Source organism: Natrix helvetica (assembly GCF_964273705.1).
Source record: "Natrix helvetica genome assembly, chromosome: Z".
Classification (NCBI taxonomy): Eukaryota; Metazoa; Chordata; class Lepidosauria; order Squamata; family Natricidae; genus Natrix; species Natrix helvetica.
In genome coordinates this window covers 48,122,564-48,145,401 of record NC_138554.1, presented here as the reverse complement: position 1 = coordinate 48,145,401, position 22,838 = coordinate 48,122,564, and the positions used below count along the sequence as shown (strand labels likewise).

The 22,838-nt window shown below is 41.8% G+C and overlaps 1 protein-coding gene across 1 annotated transcript in view; it reads left to right on the top strand.

The window, feature by feature from the left end:
* Positions 1–258: 258 nt before the first annotated feature.
* The window catches only part of CDC6 (cell division cycle 6), a 32,810-nt gene continuing 10,230 nt past the window's right edge, over positions 259–22,838 (top strand). Inside the window, exons 1-8 of the mRNA XM_081932103.1 lie at positions 259–459; positions 2,277–2,473; positions 5,844–6,101; positions 7,928–8,127; positions 12,444–12,619; positions 15,974–16,080; positions 16,809–16,948; positions 17,312–17,412. Of these exons, the coding sequence (XP_081788229.1) occupies positions 263–459; positions 2,277–2,473; positions 5,844–6,101; positions 7,928–8,127; positions 12,444–12,619; positions 15,974–16,080; positions 16,809–16,948; positions 17,312–17,412 (1,376 nt within the window). The 5' untranslated portion in view covers positions 259–262. The remainder of the gene's footprint in view (positions 460–2,276; positions 2,474–5,843; positions 6,102–7,927; positions 8,128–12,443; positions 12,620–15,973; positions 16,081–16,808; positions 16,949–17,311; positions 17,413–22,838) is intronic.

The following is a 22,838-nucleotide window of genomic DNA, read 5'->3' as shown; positions in this document are numbered from 1 at the left end:
GCGCAGAGCGCGCTATTTTTTGACTAATCGAAGCTGATTCCCTTTTATTTTGCAGCAAGGTTCGATGGGAATTGTAGTCCTGTTTACTAAAGTAGCATTCAGTAAAAGGCTGCTTGCTTCTGCTATCTTAACCGGGAAAGAAGATCCTCCCTGAGTGGCTGTACTGCCCTATTTTTATTATTTTTTTAATGTGGAAAAAGAAGGGAGGGGGGACAAGTTTGAGCGGCAAGAAGAGGAGAGCGGCGTGGAAGGGGCAGGGCCAATGGAAATAGGCGTTCGGCGCGAAGAGTGGCGATTGGCTGGCAAGGAGCGGCATCGCTCGGATCGAACCAATCGGCAGGACCGAACGGCTAAGAGCGCGCGCGGAGAAATTCCGCCAGTCAGTCTTGGGAGAGGTGAGAGAGCGACGAACGCGATCCGGTGTCCTAACTCGACAAGCTTCCAAGGATTCGGTTTATGGTGGGTGCTGGATCTCGGGCTCCGTCGGGAAAGGGCGGTATAGAGACTGAGGAGGGGAACTTTCTGTAAGTGGGAAAGAATCAGCAGGATTTGAAACCTGAACATGCTGCCAGCGTCTCCCCCCCCCCCCCGCCGCCCCCAAATATATTGGACGGTAGTCCCCGTTTCATCGTAGCAATTTTTTAAAATACTGGCCGTGGGAGATAATTCTGTCAGAAAAGATAGGAGTTGTGGTAGAATGGGTACAGCATAAGTTGGGGGAGACCGCGCTAAGAAACACGCGCCAATAAAGCCTCTTACCTTTCCCGGTAAACGCATGGCAGGAGGTCTGCGCTTCCCTTCCGTCAAGTGGCAGCGATTCGGGGAGGGGATCCAAAATATATAGATGATACAGATATCATGTCGTAGGAAGAGGCCGGCTGCCCGTTCCCTCATGCAAGTCCTTCCATGAAAAAGTAAGCCAGCCTTACTTATCTTGATGCCTTCAGGGCACGTTGTTGCAACATCCGAGGAAAAGGCCATGTTGGGGGTTGTAATCCGGAGAGCACGAATGTTAAAACTGCCCAACAGCCAAAGCTCTCTGGATTTACTGTAAACACTAAAATAATGCAGTTTGAACAAGAATGTGTACCATAAAATTCAAAATATAGGCATAGCGTGGATAAATAAAAAGGCCTTCATCTGATGCAAAAAAATGATGCCAATGTGTGTGTCACTTGAACTACTATTGGAAGGAAATTCCATAAATTGTTTGCTACCACAGAAAAAGCTGTCCTCCCTTTAAAGGCCCATCTCATTTCCTTTGGGAAAGAGCTTCATTTAATGATTTTAATATCTGTGTAAAATATATATATTGGAGAGTTGAGAGTTTTAAACGTTTATTTTGAATGTCCATCTGTTAGTATCTAGGACCATTATGAAGCCAAACTGCTATTTCAATGCTTTAAAGCTAAGAATTAAAATGGGAGAACTTTTTCTTACTGTTTTTCATTTAGCTCATGCTGTCTACTAGCGGATACCTTTATATGAAACCTCAGTATTTGGAAGTATTTCAACACTAGAGCTTGAACCAGCAAATGGGACATGTTATGCATCTTTGTAATATTTGATGGATTTAATAAGTTGGCATCTGATCAAAATTTAAAACTAGGATGAGTGCATGTTTTATGATAATGTTTAGGATTTTATTACATTTAACAAGTGTACAAAGGAAGTAAAGAATAAGGGAAGGATAAGTACACAAGGGATGAAGAATCAAACTTTGGATGCAGAATAAGTATAATTAAACTTGAGAACCAAGATACACTCAGAAGAGTGGGATAATAAAACAGACCCCCACAAGTCATGCAAAAATCCCTGGTGGATATATCAATGGACTTTTACAGGATTGGAAATGGTTGGCCACTGTTTTCTAGGATTGTTTTTCAATTTCTCCGCCTAGTCTTGAGATTTCATTGTGGTCTCCCTTTCAAGTATTAGCCAGGCTTGACACTTCTCTGAAATCAGACAAGTTTGATTAATGCTGCCACTTAACTGAACAATACCGTGGAATACTTAATATTGAATATTATTAAGAAAAATGTGTAATTTTAAATTGGTATGGAACCCTGACTGGGAAGGTTTTTGCTGTCCCTATTGGGGGGGAATATTCTATGCTTTAATCCATTTTGATTTTGTTAATGTAGGAAAAGAAGTATGTGCAGAGAAAGAATATTTGGTCTAGCTAGCTTATAGACCATTTGTGGAGTATTAGAGATTTCTAGAGAACACTTTGCTTAGTTTGAATACTTATTATTATTTTCTATGTTTGGTTCTAGTATGTCCATCATGTCCAGTAGCAGGTCACAGTCCCAGAGCCAGAAGATTATAGACTTTCCAAAGCGAAAATCAGTCAGGATACTTCAGAAATCATTAGAGAAAAAGAAGGATTCCCATCTAGATCCAGCAACATTGCCAACCTCTTTGCCATCTTCCCCAAAGCAGGTCTTACCTCTCAGTCCCCGCAAACGCCTAGGTAAGTTTTTTCCCCTTATGCCTCCCAAATATCCTAGCATAATGTTGAATATCAGCATGTGTAGATTATTTTCTTTAAAATTAAAGTAATAGAAAGGGTTCACAAACTACAGATAGTCCTCGACTTGCAACAGAGCATTTAGTGATTGCAGCAGTGAAAAGAAGTGACATAACCATTTTTTACACATGACTGTTGCAACATCCCCACAGTTACATCATTTACGTTTGGATGCTTGAGAACTGGGTCATATTTATGATGCTTAGTGTCCTGGGATCATGTGATCCCCTTTTGCAACCTTCTGACAAGCAAATTCAATGGGGAAACCAGATTTACTTAACAACCATGTTATTCAATAGCTGCAGTGATTCACTGAACAAATGTGACAAGAAAAGTCGTAAAATGGGGCAAAGCTCATTTAACAAATTTCTCACTTAGCAACATAATTTTTGGGCTCAATTGTGGTTGTAAGTCAAGGACTACATGTAATTGCTTATAAATAGAAAATTTCCAAAATATATGAACCCAAAATAGCCAGAGTTGACTATTAAAAAAATATGATTTGAGCAAGTTGAATGGGGAGATTAGACAAATTAAGCTTTTCTATTCGATTCTTTGGCATTCTAATTCTGTAAAAGCACGGGCTATGACACAATTATTCTGGGGAATGTTAGGTCCCATACTGTGTATAGATTTAAGCACATAACAAATAAAAATGCTAAATATTATCTTTTGAATAATGTTTACAACTATTAAGATTTGTTAGATTCATATTTCATTTTTCCTCCTGGAGCTTAAGACAGTATGCATAGCTCCCACAACCATCTTCCCCTACCATAATAACCCTGCTAGGAAGGCTGGACGGAAAGGAGGATACTAGCCCAAAAATACTAAGTGAATTTTTGTGATTGAGGGTTAAGATGAATCTGCATCTCCCATGTCCTAGTCCTGTATCCTAATGATTATAACAGAATAGCTAGCTTTGGAGTTATTGTTGAACAGAATACGTGGGTCAGATGACCTACAAGGAATTAAGATTAGGTATTATGAATATAGAGTACGAGCGTTTGCGGACGACTTGGTTGTAACTTTAACCCAACCGGGGAAATCAGCTATAGGTTTAATGAATATAATTAATCAATATGGTCAAGTATCTGGGTTTAAAATAAATCTAGGGAAAACAAAGATGATAGTTAAAAATATGACCATAAATCAAAAAGAAGAATTAGAAAGAGTAACAGGATGTGAGATAGTAAAAAAAGTTAAATATTTAGGAGTTCATATTACAACCTCAAATGGGAAATTATATAAGTATAGTTATGAACCATTATGGCATAAAATACAGACAGAGATGACTAAATGGAAAAAACTACAATTGTCTTTGTTGGGAAGGAGAGCAGCAGTAAAAATGAATGTTTTGCCCAAGTTTCTAGTTCTTTTTCAAATGATATCAATACTCAAAAAAGATGCAAATTTGGAAGAATGGCAGAAAGGTATTAATAATTTTGTTTGGACAGGGAAGAAACCGAAGATAAAACTTAAAATAATGCAAGATATACGTGAAAGGGGAGGTTTAAAAATGTCCAACTTAAAATTATACTATGAAGCAGTAGTTTTATCAACAATTAGCGATTGGATTAATTTAACAGAGGATAGAATACTGAATATTGAGGGATATAATTTGGTATACGGTTGGCATGCTTACTTAATATATGACAAGAAGGTGGGCAAGATTTTTAAAAGCCATATTTTAAGGAATGCTCTACTGCGTGTCTGGAAAAAATATCAATATAAGTTAAATGATAAGATACCTATGTGGGTAGTGCCCAGACACGCAATAGCGAATATAAGTATAGAACAAAAACAGGATGTAATTACATATAGAGAGCTTCTTAACATAGAAAGAGGTGTACTACAGCTAAAGCCTTTGAATGTACTAAGAGAGGAAAGGGTAATTCAAACCTGGTTTCAGTATGGACAGTTACAGGCTAGATTGAAAAAAGATCAGAATATTGGTATTACGCAAAATGAGGATAGTTTGGTAAAACAAATTAGGGACCAGGGTCAAATGCATATTAAAAAGTTGTATAATATATTGATAGAAACAGATTCTGGAAGAGGGTTAGTTAAAGATTGTATGATAAAATGGGCACAAAACTTTGAAGAACCAATAATGATGGAAACATGGGAAAAGATTTGGGTAAAAAATGTAAAATTTACGCAAGCTCAAAACTTGAGAGAGAATTTCTATAAGATGTTTTATAGATGGCATTTAGATCCTTAAAAAGTTAGCTTGTATGTATTCGAATTTACAACCTAAACGGTGATGTGACTGTGCTGACGCTACGTATTACCATATATGGTGGACTTGCAAAAAAGTTAAAGCATTTTGGATAAAAATGTGGTGGATTATTCAAAATATTCATAAAAAGAGGATAAAGTTCATTCCCCAGCTGTTCTTGTTAGGGATAATTACAGACTGTACAGTTATAGAGACTAATTTGATTCTGAATTTAACAACGGCAGCAGGATTGCTGGTGGTGCAGTACTGGAAGAAGGAAGAGTTGCCTACTATTCAAGAATGGACGTTAAAAGTAGTAAACTTAGCAGAGATGGCCAAAATTTCAGCATATCTCAAAGACCACTCATATGAGAAATACAAGTTGGAATGGAGAATATGGATTGAATATATCCAAAATAAATATCGGACTAAGAAATTCCAATTAGTTTATGAGTGAAAGAACAAGGATTGTTATAATTTATCTAAAGTTAGCTTAACAATAGAAGAGTTAGCTTATGTTAGTGTATGATTGTTAAATGCTTATATCCTGTATTTTGCTCTGGGAGGTTGGGGGGAGGGAGGGTTGGAGGGGGGTGGGGTCGGGGGGGAAGGGAGGGGAAGGGGATATATTTGTAAAATTTATTAAAACTCTTTTAATAAAAAAAAACAATAGCTAGCTCTGCTTTGTTACCCAGCTAAAAAATTAACTTTGTTACCCAACTAAAAATTAGATAACTAATTTATACAAAATGAATTAATAAATCTCTTGGACAATACTGGAGAAAATTAGTTGTAATGACATTTCTATGAATAGATATATTTACAAAGAACTGAGTTTCAACTTTTTTAAAATTATAAATTCAAGTAATGAATTAATAAGAGTGAATCATTAAAAAGTTCACAACAAAAGGTTTCCTCAGAGCTCCACATATTCTCTGAGATTGTACTATTTTAAAAAGATAACCTTGTGTGTCTCAAAATGAGACCTTGAATAAAAGGACAACTTTTTAAAGAAGTATCTTTGTAAATGTCTGAATTTCACCTAAATTTTTCTTAAATTTATTTTCTGTACTGTCTCTTTGTTTCTGCTAGGTGATGATAATCTTTGCAATTTTGCCCACTTATTACCTTGTACCCCAACCAAGCAGAGTAAAAAAGAAAACAGCTTTCCAGCAACTTCCCCCAGGGCCAAGACTTTACTCTTCGATGAACATTCAGGCTCCAGGACTCCCACCAAGTTCAGCAGTTTGGTTCAGTCTCCAGTACAAAGGAGCAAAGAAACACCTACTAGTATGAAGTATTACTCTCTTAAAAAAGAGCGAGTACGAACTCAGCTGTTTAAGCCAGAAGGTATGTAAGAATGGTAGGACCTATTGTTTTAATCTGCCTTTTTGCAGGGAACTTCAGTATTAAAAAAAATCATTCTGTTCTATATTATTTTATTTATTTAGTCATTCCATTTATACAGCTGCCTATCAAGAAAGCGACTTGGGGCGGTTAACAACAATTTAAAAAACAACAAAAATAACCAATCACCCGCTATAGTAGAAGCAAAAAGAAACAAGCATCAAAACAAATTCAATGTAGAAGTTTTACAAAAATAAAAATAATATTTATATTTCCATATTATTTCTATTATTGTATAGAATGGGAAGACTAAGCGTGACTCTTGTCACAAGTAAATGAAATTCTAAGGTGATTTTATTTAGGAACCAACACAATAATGTGAAAAAGATTTGGTTTTCTGTTAAAAATAGCATCACAAATTATAGCTGAATGAACTCATTTGAACCTTCAGATTTTTAGTTCAGATATGATTGCTAGAATACTTGAAATAAGGTCAACCATCCTTAGTCATCAATAATGAGTCCTTAAAAGACATTACATTAACTCAGGGGTGTCCAAACTTGGCAACTTTAAGACTTGTGGACTTCAACTCCCAGAATTCTGGGAGTTGAAGTCCACAAGTCTTAAAGTTGCCAAGTTTGGACACCCCTGCATTAACATCTGCCAAAGCATTGGGTGCTTCTAAAATGATATTTCTAAATTTTGTTTGAATTGGCTGATGATTTTTTTAACCTATAGCCAATCTATCATTTTGCTTTTCCTCATCAAATATTTCTATGACACCCGTGTGGCCCTGAGCATTCTTCAGAAAAATAAAAAAGGATGAAAGTCCTCTACTTTCCAGGTAACTCAACCAAAAATAACAAGCAATGAACTACTATGAAAATAGTAACAAAAAGTATACTTTTCCAAGGTAAAATGGGTAGATTACTTTGAAAGGTTGAAACTGGGAAGCCAGCGAATTAAAACGAAAAGAAAAAGAGTGAGGAGCAACTGGTAGGGCGGAAAAAGGATTATGAATATGATGGACGAATTAGAAGTGGTTATGTGCATGGAATGGTGAGAGTGAAAGAGAAGAAATGGGTTATTAGAATAGGAGTTGTTTTGAGAGGATTGACTTTTAGAACTTTAAATTAGCATTGATACTGGGGTTGTGTATGGAAGAATACAATTTAATATTAATCTTCCTATTTATAAAAAGTACTAGAAAAAAATGAAAATACTATTTGGAGATTTGCCAAATAGTTTGCCTCTCAATGGAAAGGACATTTTAATAAGGTAAAGAATATTCAATGTATAAACATATCTTCTTAGTTATTTTATAACATATTTTCTAAAAAATACATCGTGATGATATAATAATAACTCGTGTGATCCCCCCCCCCGGTCATTTCATCATGGTAGCCATTTTATTTTGATGTTTAACAAGCATTCCCCAAATTCATAACGTATCCACAAGCCCTAAATTCCCTGCACCAAAAGTTAGAATAAATTTGCTGGGCATGCAGTGGATTTTTCCTCTTCATTGATCACATTTATTTATAGAATCCCGTGTCACTGATCTTACAGCTGCAGACAGTGTTAGAAAGTCAACATAATATATTAACAGTATCAAACAGACAAAATGTACTGTAATATTTGTCTTGCTTAATCTGTTAAGAATTGAGCAATCTATTTCATTATTAACAAGAACTCAGTTAAAAGTATATACAGCTAGTTTAATAGCAAAACTTTACCTCTTATGATTTCTTTTTCTAGAAATCATAATACCTTCAACTACTGTGCCAAGACATGTTTTTGTCTTATGATAGCTGTTTGTTTTAATACAGGCACCTATTATCAACAGGCAAAGAGTTTTCTTCATACAGCTGTTCCAGACCAATTGCTTGCAAGGGAAAAAGAAACAGGTGTCCTGCAAGGATTTCTCCTGGAACATGTCTGCAGGAAGAAGCCTGGAAGCCTTTATATATCTGGAGCCCCTGGCACTGGGAAAACTGCTTGCCTCAACAGAGCTTTGCTTGATTTGAAGGTAACTATTGGATTGGACAAAGGGTATTGAGATCAAAATGATATGAGACCCTGGGGTGGCTGGTAATGTGAGGATACGCTATCTGTCTTTTTTTTAACTTATAATATTTTATTTTAACTTTGTTCTTAATTCAGTTTTAACTCTGCTGTATGTGTGTGTTTATACCCCTTTTTATGTTTTTATTCTAAAGTGCCCAGAGTCACTTAGATGCGATACTCAATGGGTGTGATTGATAGGTAAGCAGGCAGGCAGACATTGGCCCTTGCTCAACAGTTCAGGCTAACGGGTGTAGTGTCACTACAAATGGTCCTTGACTTACTTACTACCATTATTTTGTGACCATTTGAAGTTACAACGGCATTGAAAAAAAGTAACTTATGACTTTTTATGACCATTTGCAGCATGCCCATGGTTACATGATCAAAATTCAGACATTTGGCATCTATTTATGACAGTTGCCATATCCTGGCATCATGTGATCACCTTTTGCAACCTTCTGACAAGCAAAGTCAAAGCCAAATTCACTTAGCAAACATGTTAACTTAATTTCAATGATTCACTTAACCGTGGCAAGAAAAGTCATAAAAAGGGGGTAAAATTCATTTAACAACTGTCTTGCTTAGCATTGGAATTTTTTGGCACAGTTGTGGTCATAAGTCAAAGATTAACTATAGGATTGCAACATGCATTCCATTCAAATCGGAGGATTAGTGGCGAAAGTTAATATCTCTTCCTCCATGAATATAATCTTAGAATAGAGATCTTATTCTTTGCTGTTGTGGTGATAAAAGGAAAATGATCTTAACATCAATTCTTGCCTTGAACTCGTTTTATTGTTAATAATAGGGAAACAATCATTTGTTCTTTGCCTCCCCACCTAATATTTAGGAACTGAAAAGGGCTCCCTGGACTTTGCCAGTCATCCAAACAGCAAAAATCATGTGTAACTTGTTGGCTTTGGTAGTAGGGATCTTGGAGATCTTCCAGTCCAACCCCCTCCCAAGACAGCAGTCCTTAGTTTATCCAGACAAATGGTTGTCCAATCTTTTCTTCAAATCGTCCAGCAATGGGGCATCCATAACTTTGGGTGGCAAGCTGTTCCATTGATTAATACTCTAAAATAATAAATTATATTCTAGAATAAATTGTATTCTAAATTCATTTTCTATTATGTTTAATTATATAATATAGAATATTATATTAATTAAATATATAAATTATATAAATATAATTAAATATTTAATTATATTACATAGAATAACTTAATATTTTAAATTCATTTTCTGTTTGAGCCTCTCAGATAAATTTTATTGATTTGGTCAAGAACAGGAATAAAATATACGTATTACCTATTTAATGTAATATAGGAATTTTTATGGCTTGTCACATCTTCCTTTCCTTCTGGGAAGGCTGAGCGCTCCCTCCTGGGGTGGGTGGGTGGGTGCCCGCCAGCCTCTGCCCGCTTCTCACCACTGCTGTCCAACCCCCATTCCACCCTGGAGGTGCTGCGCCACCGCCTCGCCAGCTGGTAGGGAACACAGTGGCGCCGGCAGCTGGAGCCTTCCCTGGGCTGAGCAAGGAGCCCCCTACGTATAGAGGTCGGCCAGCGCCCTTGTGCCGGGAGGGGGGAAGGTGTGCACCTTGTCTGCTCTGTTCTTACCAGCCAGAGGTGAGGCTCCACGCCAGTTCTTCCCAGCTGGAGCACCATGTTTATTTGCTTGCTGGCCGCTTCCGAGGAGAGAGCTGCCCTTGGGCCTCCCAGGCCCCTGCCCTGCGGGCGGAGAGGAAGAGGGAAGGGGGGGTGTCTCTCCAACAGGATCCGGGTTGGAGTTGCTTTATTTTGCATGGATCTCCTACACTTGGCTTTGTCTGCCAGTCTCCACGGTTGGATTCACACAACATATGAAGCTGAGCAGGAGAGCAAGGATGGATGGATGGATAGATAAGAGATAGGTAGGTAGGTAGGTAGATAGGTAGGCAGACAGACAGACAGACAGACAGACAGATAGATAGATGACAGAGAGAGAGAGAGAGCTTTTTCCCATAGAAAAGACAGAGACCTATAAAACCTGGGTAGGTGTGGTGGGGTGTGTGTCATGTCACTGGGTGGGAGTGAGTGATGATGCCCACCCAGGTTTTGTGGCTCCCAGTGTTTTATTTTCTGTGGGAAATGGATCCAAATGGCTGTTTGAATGTCTAAGATTGCATACTCTAAGTCCGTGATGGCGAACCTATGGCACGCGTGCCACAAGTGGCACGCGGAGCCATTTGTCAGGGCACGCGAGGCGCTGCCCTGTCAGCTAGCCAGCGCGCATGCGCGCACTGGCCAGCTGAGTTCACCTTTTTAAAAGCTATTTTTCACTTTCCCCAGGCTCCAGAGGCTTTATAGGAGCCTGGGGAGGGCGAAAAGAGCCTCCCCCGCCCCCTCCGGAGGCTTCAGGGAACGTCCGGAGGCTTCCCTGAAGCCTTCGGAACACTTAAAACCACCCTCCGAGCAACCCGGAAGTGACTTCCGGGTTGCTCGGATGGTTGTTTTAAGCGCTCTGAAGGCTTCAGGGAAGCCTCGGGACGGCCCCTGAACAGGCACGAGACGTGCGTCTCCATCGCCCGGGTCCAGATCGCCTCCGCCGCGCGGCGCCTCAGGCTCGGCGTCCTTGCACCCGGCCTTCACATCGCTGCCGCTGCCGCTACCACCGCCGCTAGGACGGGCTCGGCCGAAGGGAAGTCCGGCAGGCCTCGGCCGCGCCGCCCTCGCCTCCTCCTCCTCTAGCTGCACCATCGCAAGGATTAAGGCGAAAGGGGGGGGACGGGGAAAGCGAAGAGGGCTTTGCATGATTTTTTCGCCTTCTCCAGGCTCCAGAGGCTTTATAGGAGCCTGGGGAGGGCGAAAAGAGCCTCCCCCCCCCCCCCGGAGGCTTCATGGAACGTCCGGAGGCTTCCCTTACTACATCGCAAGGATTAAGGCGAAAGGGGGTGGACGGGGAAAGCGAAGAGGGCTTTGCATGATTTTTTCGCCTTCCCCAGGCTCCAGAGGCTTTATAGGAGCCTGGGGAGGGCGAAAAGAGCCTCCCCCCCCCCCCGGAGGCTTTATGGAACGTCCGGAGGCTTCCCTTACTACATCGCAAGGATTAAGGCGAAAGGGGGTGGACGGGGAAAGCAAAGAGGGCTTTGCATGATTTTTTCGCCTTCCCCAGGCTCCAGAGGCTTTATAGGAGCCTGGGGAGGGCGAAAAGAGCCTCCCCCGCCCCCCCGGAGGCTTCATGGAACGTCCGGAGGCTTCCCTTACTACATCGCAAGGATTAAGGCGAAACGGGGGGGAGAGGGAAAGCAAAGGGGGCTTTGTTGTCCTCCTTCTCCTCCTTTCCCCTCCGGCTCGAACGCGGCGCCGGCAGGCAGCTAACGAGTCGGAGCCTGCCGACTGGAGGAAGAGGGTGAGAGGCGGGTCCTGTGAACGGTGGCAGCAGCGGCGGCAAAAGTTGTAACTCGGCGGCGGGCCGCCCCGGCTGGGAGACAAAGGAGGGGAAAGGCGGCAGGCAGCCGAGTTGCGACTATTGTCGCCGCTGCTGCCGCCATTCACAGGACCCGACTCTCACCCTCTTCCTCCAGTCGGCAGGCTCCGACTCGTTCGCTGCCTGCCGGGCCCCGGCGCCACGTTCGAGCCGGAGGGGGAAAGGAGGAGAAGGAGGACAACAACCCCCCCTTCGCTTTCCCCGTCCTCCCCCTTTCGCCTTAATCCTTGCGATGGCGCGGCTAGAGGAGGAGGAGGCGAGGGCGGCGCGGCCGAACCCTGACTTCCCTTCGGCTGAGCCCGTCCTAGTGGCGGTGGCGGCGGCAGCGATGTGAAGCCTGAGGCGCCGCGCAGCGGAGGCAATCCGGGCCCGGGCGATGGAGACGCACGTCTCGTGCCTGTTCAGGGACCGTCCCGAGGCTTCCCTGAAGCCTTCAGAGCGCTTAAAACGACCATCCGAGCAACCCGGAAGTCACTTCCGGGTTGCTCGGAGGGTGGTTTTAAGTGTTCCGAAGGCTTCAGGGAAGCCTCCGGACGTTCCCTGAAGCCTCCGGAGGGGGCGGGGGGGGCTCTTTTCGCCCTCCCCAGGCTCCTATAAAGCCTCTGGAGCCTGGGGAAGGCGAAAAAAATCATGCAAAAATGGGCGCGTTGTGCGCGCATGCGCACTGGGGGCACGTTGCATTATGGGTGCGGCACGCCCGCACACGACACCCCCCCCCCGCGCTCCCCCCACTTGTGGCACGCGAGCCAAAAAAGGTTCGCCATCGCTGCTCTAAGTGGTGATCAAATTTTCACATTTTCCTTATAGACAGAACTTACTGGAATTCAGATCACAGTCTTAAATTGCATGGCTTTAAGGAGCTCCCAAGCTGTCTTCCCAGCAATTGCCGAAAAGTTGGGCCTGGCTGGAGTTGCCAAAGCAGCCAAAGGCGATGTCATCAGAAAGCTGGAGGAACGGTTGACCTCAAAAAGTGCATCGATGGCGTGAGTAGATTTCTTATGGGAGAAGTTTGCTTTTTTAATTTAGTCATCCATTGGAAATGGGGATGGGATTGTTTTGAAACTCTAATTTGCAGTATAGGTAAGCATCACAGAATCCCTGTCTGCTTCACAGAAGAAAGTAACTTGCCAAACTCCAGTGAGCAAGGGGCATTTTCTCACTAAAGATTGAGTCGTCTGGCTAATAATAATTTGAATGAAATGTTTTGGAGTTAAAGCAATCTTTGCAGGAGAATTACATATCTTTCCTATTGTGTTCTCCCTATAATTCCTCCCTATAAATATATTTAGGTATTTAAGTATGTTCAAGATTTAATAAACAGAACCATTGAAATTGGATTTTATTTCTCAGATTAAGCCATTTGACAGCATTATTAGTGATAACAATTCTATCTAGGGAAATCATTGTAGAAATAAATGTTTATCTAATAATGGGTATTATTGTCATCATATATATATATACAAATACAAATATAAAAAGGCAACATTAAAAATAAAAATATGGTTTTCTGCCTGCATGGTCTTCTGTGATGAGCCGAAGGACAGAAAGAGGGAGTAGTGACCTTCCTCCCATATTTAGGCATACCAGGGGTTGTAACACAAATACATACCTATTTCCCTGGCTCAACTGATAAGGAGGAGAGCCTGTGGCTTAGTGGCTAAGACTCCTGCCTAAGATATAATACAGCCCAGGTTCAAATCCCAGTAAGGGTATGGCTAGCTGATGAGAGCTAATTAGCTCGAAATAGATCTATACTAGTCTCCCTTTATTTATTTATCAGTACAAATACAAATATATATATATATATATATATATATATATATATATATATATATATATATATATATATATATATATATATATATATATATATATATATATATATATATATATACATACTTTATTCATTAAACATGAAACTCAGTCTACTGAACATTCAAAAATGAATCACAAATGTCATTACCTAGTGCTAATGGTTGATATGGGTTGCTGCCAGCATCCTAGGTATCAACCCAAGTACCTTCTTAAGATGTACAATATTCCGAGTAGCGCAAGTTTTTTTGCAGTTCCACTGATGTTATTGCAGGAAGCTGCAATTTCTTAATGTGTTTTATAAAATTCTTGGACATGGTATCAAGTACCTTGATGAAAATGGGTGTCACTGATTATCATCATCATCCTCAAGTAGGCTGATTGGTACTTGGGAGAGTTGTCCAACCCACAGATTCTATGTATTTTGACCAGATCGTTTGAAGGTGTGCTATGAATTTTCAGGAACTACATCTAAGCCTCAAATCATTTTGGGGCTTGGCCTTGAGTGGATGCAGTGCTTGATAAATTTGAACTTTCATTTTTGTATATGTTTTAAATATATATTGCTGTTCTAGTTAATTTTGAAAAATATACTGACCCAGATTTTTTAGGACCAGTTTTTAAATAGTTTTGGAGAGAATCTAATTCTAAGCTGGGAGAAATAATTGTTTCTTATATAATTGAAAATACAATCTTCAATTTATGAGTTTGAGAGAATGACTTCTGTGGAAATGAATTTATTAAAATGCTGGGGATGGCATAAAATAAAGGGATCAATTAAAATATGCCATGAGCTAAGAAACAAGCAAAAATTACACAATTAAATTTATATTATGCAATTAAATAGCTAGGATTATACAGCATTGAAAATCTACGAATTGCCTTTAGCATAATTCTGAAAGGGATTATGAAAAATAAAAGATGACCTTTTAGAAGAGACTTCCACAATATGGCTCATATTGCTGAAGAGGTCTTTTCTCACATAACCTATAACCATATATTTTTAGATGGGGGGTTAGAAATAAGTTGCCTTTTTAACCACATTGTTGGTTTGTCTAGCACCTCATTACAAGAAAGGTTTCTGCCCTGCCTTTTAAAAAATGTGATGAATGTTTCTAAATGTAGTCACTATTCTTTAAAACATGTTTCCTCTACTTTACCTAGAGATGCCAAGGACCCAATAGTAGGTTGCTGGAGCAAATTCATTGCTCCACTTTTTATGCTATAAAAACATATTTCTGAAAGCAACCTAACTGCAACATTATATGCCAGCTACAGTTTTGAATACTTATGAGGGTCACAGTGTTAAGTGATGTAAATAAGAGGTAATTAAAACACACATCACAGTGAAAGCACAGATAGTGCAACAATTGAAAATGGGGCTGGGCAGAGGCATTCTTGACCATTGCTAACCGTCTGACCTTTCAGGATCAGTGCCAGTTGGAAGTGCACCATTATCTAATTATTTTCCAAGTGCTTCAAGCTTATTGAAAAATCAAAGAGTGAAGTTCTGTGTCAGAGGAGGATATTTGGGATCAGCCATGGCAGCTATCCATTTCCCCACCCACAGATCAGTCAGGAGAACTTCCAGCACCAATAGCTAGAAAATTGTCCAGAGCATTCACAAATTTCTGCTAAAGCCACTAATCTCCAAACAGAGCAAATTAATGGTCCACCAGTGCAGAGATTTTATGTATCAATAAATGTAAGCATTGTTAATAATGCTCATGTAAAATCATTTTCACCACAGACTGTTAATCAAGTTGAAACTAAACATTGAATCAGGTCTTGACTCTGAAAACACACTGGATTGTATATGAACTAATTCAAGACAATTTTTTGCTTGAAAACAATGAATTCTTGAATTATTTCAGATGGTATTACCTTAGTTCGAATTTCCCCCAAAACAAGGAACTTAGAGTGATGACTTTTGAGGCAGACTATAACAATTCAGGCAAGAAGCTAGTGAATCAGAGGGTTCCCGATATTTAACCTGTTGGCCAGACAGCATTTCAATACTATAGAAGAATGGATTTATGATAATCTACCACAACTGCACCTTTCTTCCCACTGAATATTGTCTTTTATTATCCCCGAAAGCCTAGTGAATGTAATTAGCCAATTCCTCTGCCCTTATATAACCATATTTTATTTAAATGACAACTCAGTTTCTTTGTCCAGAATAAAGTCTAAGAGTACAATATATTTTAATTGATATTAAGCAGCAACATTTTATGATGTAGTGGATTTTCTCTGGAATATTTATAAATTCATGGGCTTACATACTAAACTACCGGTATGTGCTTTTTTTTTTTTTTAAGCATTTTATTCAATGTTCTGATGTTTGGGAATCTTCTAAGTGTTATATCATTTCAGTTCACTCATTGTCTAAAGGAACTGCCTGCAGCTAAAGTATATTTTGTTTAAAAATTTTTGAATATTTTATTCTCTGCTTATGTGTGACATTTGCATATTATTTTCTCCGGGAAGGTAGTATTCAGTCTTGATGTTTTTTATCCTTGCAGTTTGGTTGTATTAGATGAGATGGATCAGTTGGATAGTAAGGGACAAGATGTTCTCTATACCGTATTTGAATGGCCTTCCCTTCCCAACTCTCGGCTCGTTCTCATTGGTGAGTATCAGAGATGTTAAAGCTTTAGCTTGATAGTTTTAGAGGAAGAGTGTTAATATACTTTTGCAAGAAAATACCTACCTGGGTGCTGGGTATTTTCCAAGTCTAATTTTGCCCACTATTGATTTCAACGCCTTTCATCTGCTACTCATCCATGTTGACTGTTACCTAGCTGTGCTCTTGCCACCTTCCTTCTCAACTATTGGAAGGGAAAGAAATAAGTATATTTAAGTTAGAAGCAGAAAGTAGAAGATTTTCAGAGAATGTGGATCTTTGATTATATTCTGTCTCTCTCTCGTTTAGAGGTGTGCATTCCACTGATCTTCTAAGTAGAAGAATCTTTAATTAATTGCTTATCTGAAAGATATATAACATTCTAATGGAAATCAGAACTAACTAGGCCAATCCTCTATGCAGCATGTAGGAACATCCACCCAAGCCTAAATTTAGCAAACTCTTCATTGTGCAAAATAACAAGCACAAAGTGGGGTGCTCAGAAAAAATGAAATACTTTCCTTCTGAACTTACTTGTACATTTACTTAGAACCAGTAAAGATGGCATTAGAGATGAGTTGTACATAGTTCACAATGTCAGGTACAAGATAAGTACTGTAAAAGTATAGTTGCCCCAATGTTTTAAAAGAAAGATTATTTCAATTCTTAGAGAAACTATGGGTAAGATGGAATGTTTGTTTGCGGTATATAAATGAGATTTGTTTGTTTGATAGGTATAGCTAATGCTCTGGATCTCACTGATCGCATCCTGCCTCGCCTGCAGACCCGACCTTTGTGCAGGCCACAGCTACTAAACTTTCCCCCATACAGCAAAGATCAGTTGGCTTCTATTCTCCAGGAACGCTTGAAGAAGGTAATAGCTCAGTGGACTGATTCAAAAATTAACTGCCTTGTCCCTAAGCAACTTATAGAAGGAATAAGCTACATTTATCTTCTATTTCATTTGGAGAACTGTTATTTAAATTTCTCAGCATCCAATGCTTTAGGAGCTCCTTCAGTTTCTGTGCAACTAAGAACAAATTAGTTAATTTATTGGGCTAATCCCTAATGGCAAAATATAAGGTAGGAAGTTAAATGATTAAGGATATTAATTTGAGCAGAATGAGAGGTTTTGAACTAAGTATAAGAATTGCTGAGATCATGTCTTTTTTTTCTCTCCAAAAATGTAGGGCACCATTATTTTTGTTACCATGTTTTCTCTTCTTTATTCCTTTAGGTGTCAGGGGAGCAGGTGTTGGACAATGCTGCTATCCAGTTCTGTGCTAGAAAAGTCTCTGCCTTCTCTGGGGATGCCCGCAAAGCACTGGACATCTGCAGGTGACAAATATATAGTGAACTAAATTCTAAGCTAATTACTAGATGTGGAACGTGATTTAAAGCTTCATTATGGTGTTTGGTCTCCCTGCCTGAGAAGGAGGGAGGGGAGACAGAACCCTCTTGTCTTTGTGGTGATAGGGGAGGGTGGTGCCTCCTGGCTGTGCTAATGTCTGGAAATGTTTACAGCCCATTACCTATGAAGGGTGAGAGGAATTGGTCTTCCTGCAGCGATTATAGATTGGTTAATTACATTTAGATTGCAAAAGGCTCTCATTAACAGCTCTCAAGCAGACATCTTTATGGTGCTTGGAAATGTTATCTTTTCCCACACAAGAGAGTTTATTAGAGTTGTTTTCCATCTTCCTTGATCTCAGTTAGACATTCGCATGGTGTCCCCTTTTATGCTTACGCAAATGTAGAGTATAGACTTGCTTTAGTAATGTATGCATTTACTTATATCAATCAGCTTAGAAATTGGTCCAAATGATTCTGGTTGGCCTACAGTTAAAAAAGCAAGAGCATTACATTTTTAAAAAAATCATAGGTGTCCTGAAAGGGCTTGACCATCAACTTATCTCTAGGTCCAGGAGAAGAGCTAGATCTCCAATAACTTTGAAGATCTAAATAATTCTAGGTCATTAGGGTAGGAGCAATGTGGATCTTAGTGGGAATATTACAGCATAAAGCAACAATAGAGATTTCACACAGGCAAAGAAAAAAACTATCTGTCACTTGGAGAGAATTCCAATCTAGATCTTTGCATTAGGGTTTAGATATTTATAGTATTTGAAAAGAACAGAGAGCATATTATATGTTAACCTAATAAGCAAAACCACATGCAGATTAATCCAGATTATGGGAAAAGAACAGAAGCAAAGAATGTGTGATATGGTGCCCTTCCAAGAGGGCCAGGAGAACAGATGACTGTCTTGAGTAAGGCAAACTGTTGGAATGTCATTGGTCTGCTGTTATTCCCTTATCTTTATAGGTAAAATGTCCTCTTGACCTCTAACAGTAAGAGTCAAAATGTGAAGTGGTCTGGTGCCATATTCTACAGCTTGTGTTTTCATCCTGAAAAAAATTGTTGAAATATGCTAGGCAAATAAATATTACTATGTTTCTCTTTCATATGTTTCATTATTGATCCTGCCCCTTCTTTCCTTTTGCTAGCCTCTGAGATATGCAAATCATTTTGAGCTCCATTAGATATCTACCTTTATAATCCTTGAGGAGATTTTAATCTACAAGACCTTTATAATTTAATTTCCTGATACATCATTTTCATGCAGAAGATTCTTGTAGGAATTTTTCTTTAACTGGATTATATTTTATTTCTCTTAGTTAAAAACTACAGCAGTAAATATAAAATAGTTTACACGTAGGATCTAGAGGAAGAAATGATGATAACAGTAATAATACTAACGCAAAATCAGTATTAAAAGTTAATTGGTCCTAAAGCAGTCTTTAGAAGAAGTAGAAACACAATTAAAGTTTATATGAAACCAATTCATTGAAAGACAGTTGATGCTCATCTGCTGACATTATGCACTTGAGTTAAGTGAATGCTTTCAGAGCAATCTTGGTACATTGAAGAAGATTATTCTAAAGCTTTACTTGTTCATTCTAGTTGAGAGAAGGATAAGTTGTTTGCTTAATTTGCTTTTTTTAATTGAGGGAGTTATGTTTTATTTTTGGCTTTTGTTCTGTCACCACCATTTCATTTGCTTTATTTAGCTATATGATTGTACATTGTTAGAAAAAAAAGACCGTTGGCTTACCTGAACGGTCGTTCTCTGGGCGCTGCGGGAGAGTCCAAGCATGGGTTAACACAGTCTAACTGCCCTAGGACTGAGTGAGTTTTTGTTGGCCACGCCTCCCTTTGCCTCTGCAATTCAGTTTAAAAACGAAGAAATCGCCATTCAGGACGGCCGTTCCTCAGTTTGCTCAAACCAATCTTGATTCATCAACAGACCCTGGGCGGGGTTGGACTCTCCCGCAGCACCCAGAGAACGACCGTTCAGGTAAGCCAACGGTCTTTCTCCTGTGAGCTGCTTGGAGAGTCCAAGCATGGGACATACCCAAGCTATTGTGTCCCAGGGCGGGTAGAGTCCAGAGTGTCCGTAGCCTCCATAATCTTTTGTAAAACTCGTCTTCCGAAAGAGGCTTCGGCAGAGGCAAAGGTGTCGATCCTGTAATTTTTAATAAATGCTGTGGGTGACAACCACGTGGCAGCTCTGCAAATATCAATGATAGATGCCTGGGTCGCCCAAGCAGCTGAAGTATCTGCACTTCTCGTTGAGTGCGCAGTCACACCTCGCGGCGCAACTTTGCCGACTCAGCCAATCCGCTTCCTGGTTGTTGGCCCCTGAGATGTGGTCCGCTCTGATGGACGCCAGATGATGTTCCGGCCACCTTCCCAGGGACTCCACCTCCATCATGAGACTCTTGGAGTGAGTGCCACCTTGCCTGTTTATGTGGGCCTTTGTTGCCACGTTGTCTGTTTGTAACAGTACATGATGGCCCACAATCCGGGATGCAAACCGGCGCAAGGCAAGATGTGCTGCTCTCAGTTCCAGCCAGTTTATGCTTCGCACTGGCTCCACTTGCCCTGTGTGAGCTGGCCCTGGCAGTGAGCCCCCCATCCTTGTAGACTGGCATCTGTGGTCACCACGATTCTTTCGGGTTCCTTGAATAGGCACCCCTTTTGTACTGCTGTGGTCCGCCACCAATGTAGTGAGCAGATCACCTTGGGTGGTAACTGGACACGGCATGGTGAGTTGCTGACCCTCGCCCTCTGCATTGGCAGGAGGAACCACTGCAGTTCCCTGGCATGGAGACGTGCCCAGGGAACTACCTTCAGGCAAGAGATCATGATGCCCAGAAGTTGAGAGAGCTTGGCGATTGCCACTGACCTGGGCAGGCGGCATTGACGCACTCTGTGTCGAAGATTTTTTAACCTGTCTGGCGACAGGAACACCTGGCAAGAGGTGGAGTCTATTATGGTGCCGAGATGTTGAATGCGGGTGGTTGGTTCGAGGTGGCTTTTCTTCCGGTTCACCGAGAAGCCGTGGCGCTGTAGAGCTCTTATGGTCACCTGAACGTCCCGTCGGGCCTGGTCGTGACTGGCGGAGTGGATGATGATGTCGTCTAGGTAGCATTCCAGACGAATCGGCCAGGTCCGGAGATGAGCCGCTACCACTGCCAAGATCTTTGTGAAGGTTCTGGTTGCGGACGAGAGGCCGAAGGGCAGGGCCCTGTACTGATAGTGCCTCCCGTCGTAGTGGAACCTCAGAAACCGTCTGTGAGCTGCATGGATTGGGGTGTGCAGGTAGGCCTCCTTCAGATCTATGGAGGTGAGCAGATCCCCCTGCCTTATGCATTCTAGGATGGAGTGGAGAGACTGCATCTTGAACCGCTTGTAAGCCAGATACTGGTTCAAGCGTTTTAGATCCAAGATGGCTCTCCACCCCCCTGAGGCCTTTGGAACCAGGAAAAGAATGGAGTAAAATCCCTGCTTTTCCTGGTCCTTTGGCACTGGCTCTATTGCCCTTATTTGATACAGGTGGAGGATCTCCTTCTGCATGAGATCTCTTTTTAGGGGGTTCTTGGGAGTCGGGCAACGAATGAATGTCCTTTGGGGAAATGACAGGAAGTCTAAGACTAGGCCCCTCCTGATTGTGTTGAGGACCCACGAGTCTGATGTGATTTCCTCCCACCTGTCGGCATATAACTGAAGCCAACCCCCTATGGGAGGCTCCCTTTGATGGTCACTTTCCTCGCCGAAATTGGTGGGAATTTGCACCTCCACGAAAGGGCTTCCGAAAGGAATTTTGCTGTTGTTGTTGCCTCCCTCGTGACCCGTAGGAACCCCTGTCCTGGCCCCTATCTGTCCCCTGGGAGTAGGATCTCTGATAACTAGAGGAACTGGACGCCTGAGGGGTCTCCTGTGCCCTAAAGGATTGCTTCCGAAAGGAACCTGAGCCTTTGCAATTGTTTTTCTTGAGGGTGGCGGGGAGGACCTTCCGTATGTCCTTCGTCTCGATGACAAACTTGTCCAGTGCCTCCCCAAAGAGGTGCCCCCCTTTGAAGGGGGCGGAAGCAAGCTTCCACTTAGCCTTCATGTCTGCCTGCCAATGGCGGAGCCACAGGAGGCGACGAGAGGTGACATTAGATGCCAGAGCCCTGGATGCGAATTTAGCCACGTTCAAGGAGGCATCCGCTGAATACTCGACTGCGGTAATTATCTTGTTGATGTCATGCTTCCACCGAGATCCCCCAGAGGGGGGTTTGGATCTCAGTTGTCGCAGCCAAAGGAGGGATGCTCTGGTGAAAAAAGAGGCAGAGGTGGATGCTCTGATGGCCCAGGCCGCTGCCTGGTGTGTTTTGTGACACGCCTTCTCAGATCTCTTGTCTTCAGCTTTGAGACCCTCTAAGAGGTCGGCAGGTAAGTTCGAGTTGGAGGTCAGAGAGACCACCGGCGCATCCTCCTCTGGCAATTAGCACGTCCTCCATCTTACTTTCTACAGCATAGAGAGACTTATCTCCACCGCTGGGGTTGGTGAGGGTACCTGGCTGAACCCACTGCCTCTGGACTACATCCATAAATAGATCGGGCACTGGCACTAAATCTAAGGTAGGCGCTGGTTCTTTAAACAAGCCTTCCTTATGGTCCTTAATAGAAACTAGGGGAGTGGCCGCAGTCTTGGGAGAGGAACCCAAGTCAGTGGCCACCTTGCCTTATGAAGTATAGATTTGAATAGAGAGGGTTTGAATAACCCTGTGAAGGCTGGCTTCTCAGGAGGAAGATCCTCATCTTCTGACAACTCAAAGTCATCAATTTCTCCTTCCTCCCAGACCGACTCCTCAGTAGCCACTGAGGTGCTTGGAGAGGGAGGGGCCTGGTCCTTGGCTTGCGCCGCGGTAGGCCTAGACTTAATATTGCCAGCAAGTCTGGCCTCCTTCTGTTTGATGCCCTCGGCTATGCCCTGGGAAATGGCCTGGGCAATCACTTCCTTCATTTCAGCTGACAGGGCTGGACCTTTGTCTTCCCTGGGGCGGACCAATGAGGGAGCAGAACGCCTCCTGCTCCCCCTGGCATAGGTACTCTCCTCCTCTGGAATGGTGTCCTGGAAAGGTACCAGCTCCTCCCTGATGGATGAGCTGGGAGAATCAGGGTAACCCCAGGATGCGTCAGGAAAAGAATGGAAATTTCCCCCACAGACAGGGGAGACCTGTCCCCTCTGGGGGAGTCAGGCCCCTGCTCCCCCCTCTGGTCTAATGTAGGCCCGGGCAATGCCTCGGGAGACCTATCACTCCTATGGGGCTGTGAGGTCTTTTGCCTGTGGGGCGCCTCCCTGCTTTTATCAATACCCCCAGAGGGCCCAGGTGAAGGCCTCCTGGAAGTGGCCTTGCCTCCTTTTCCTCCA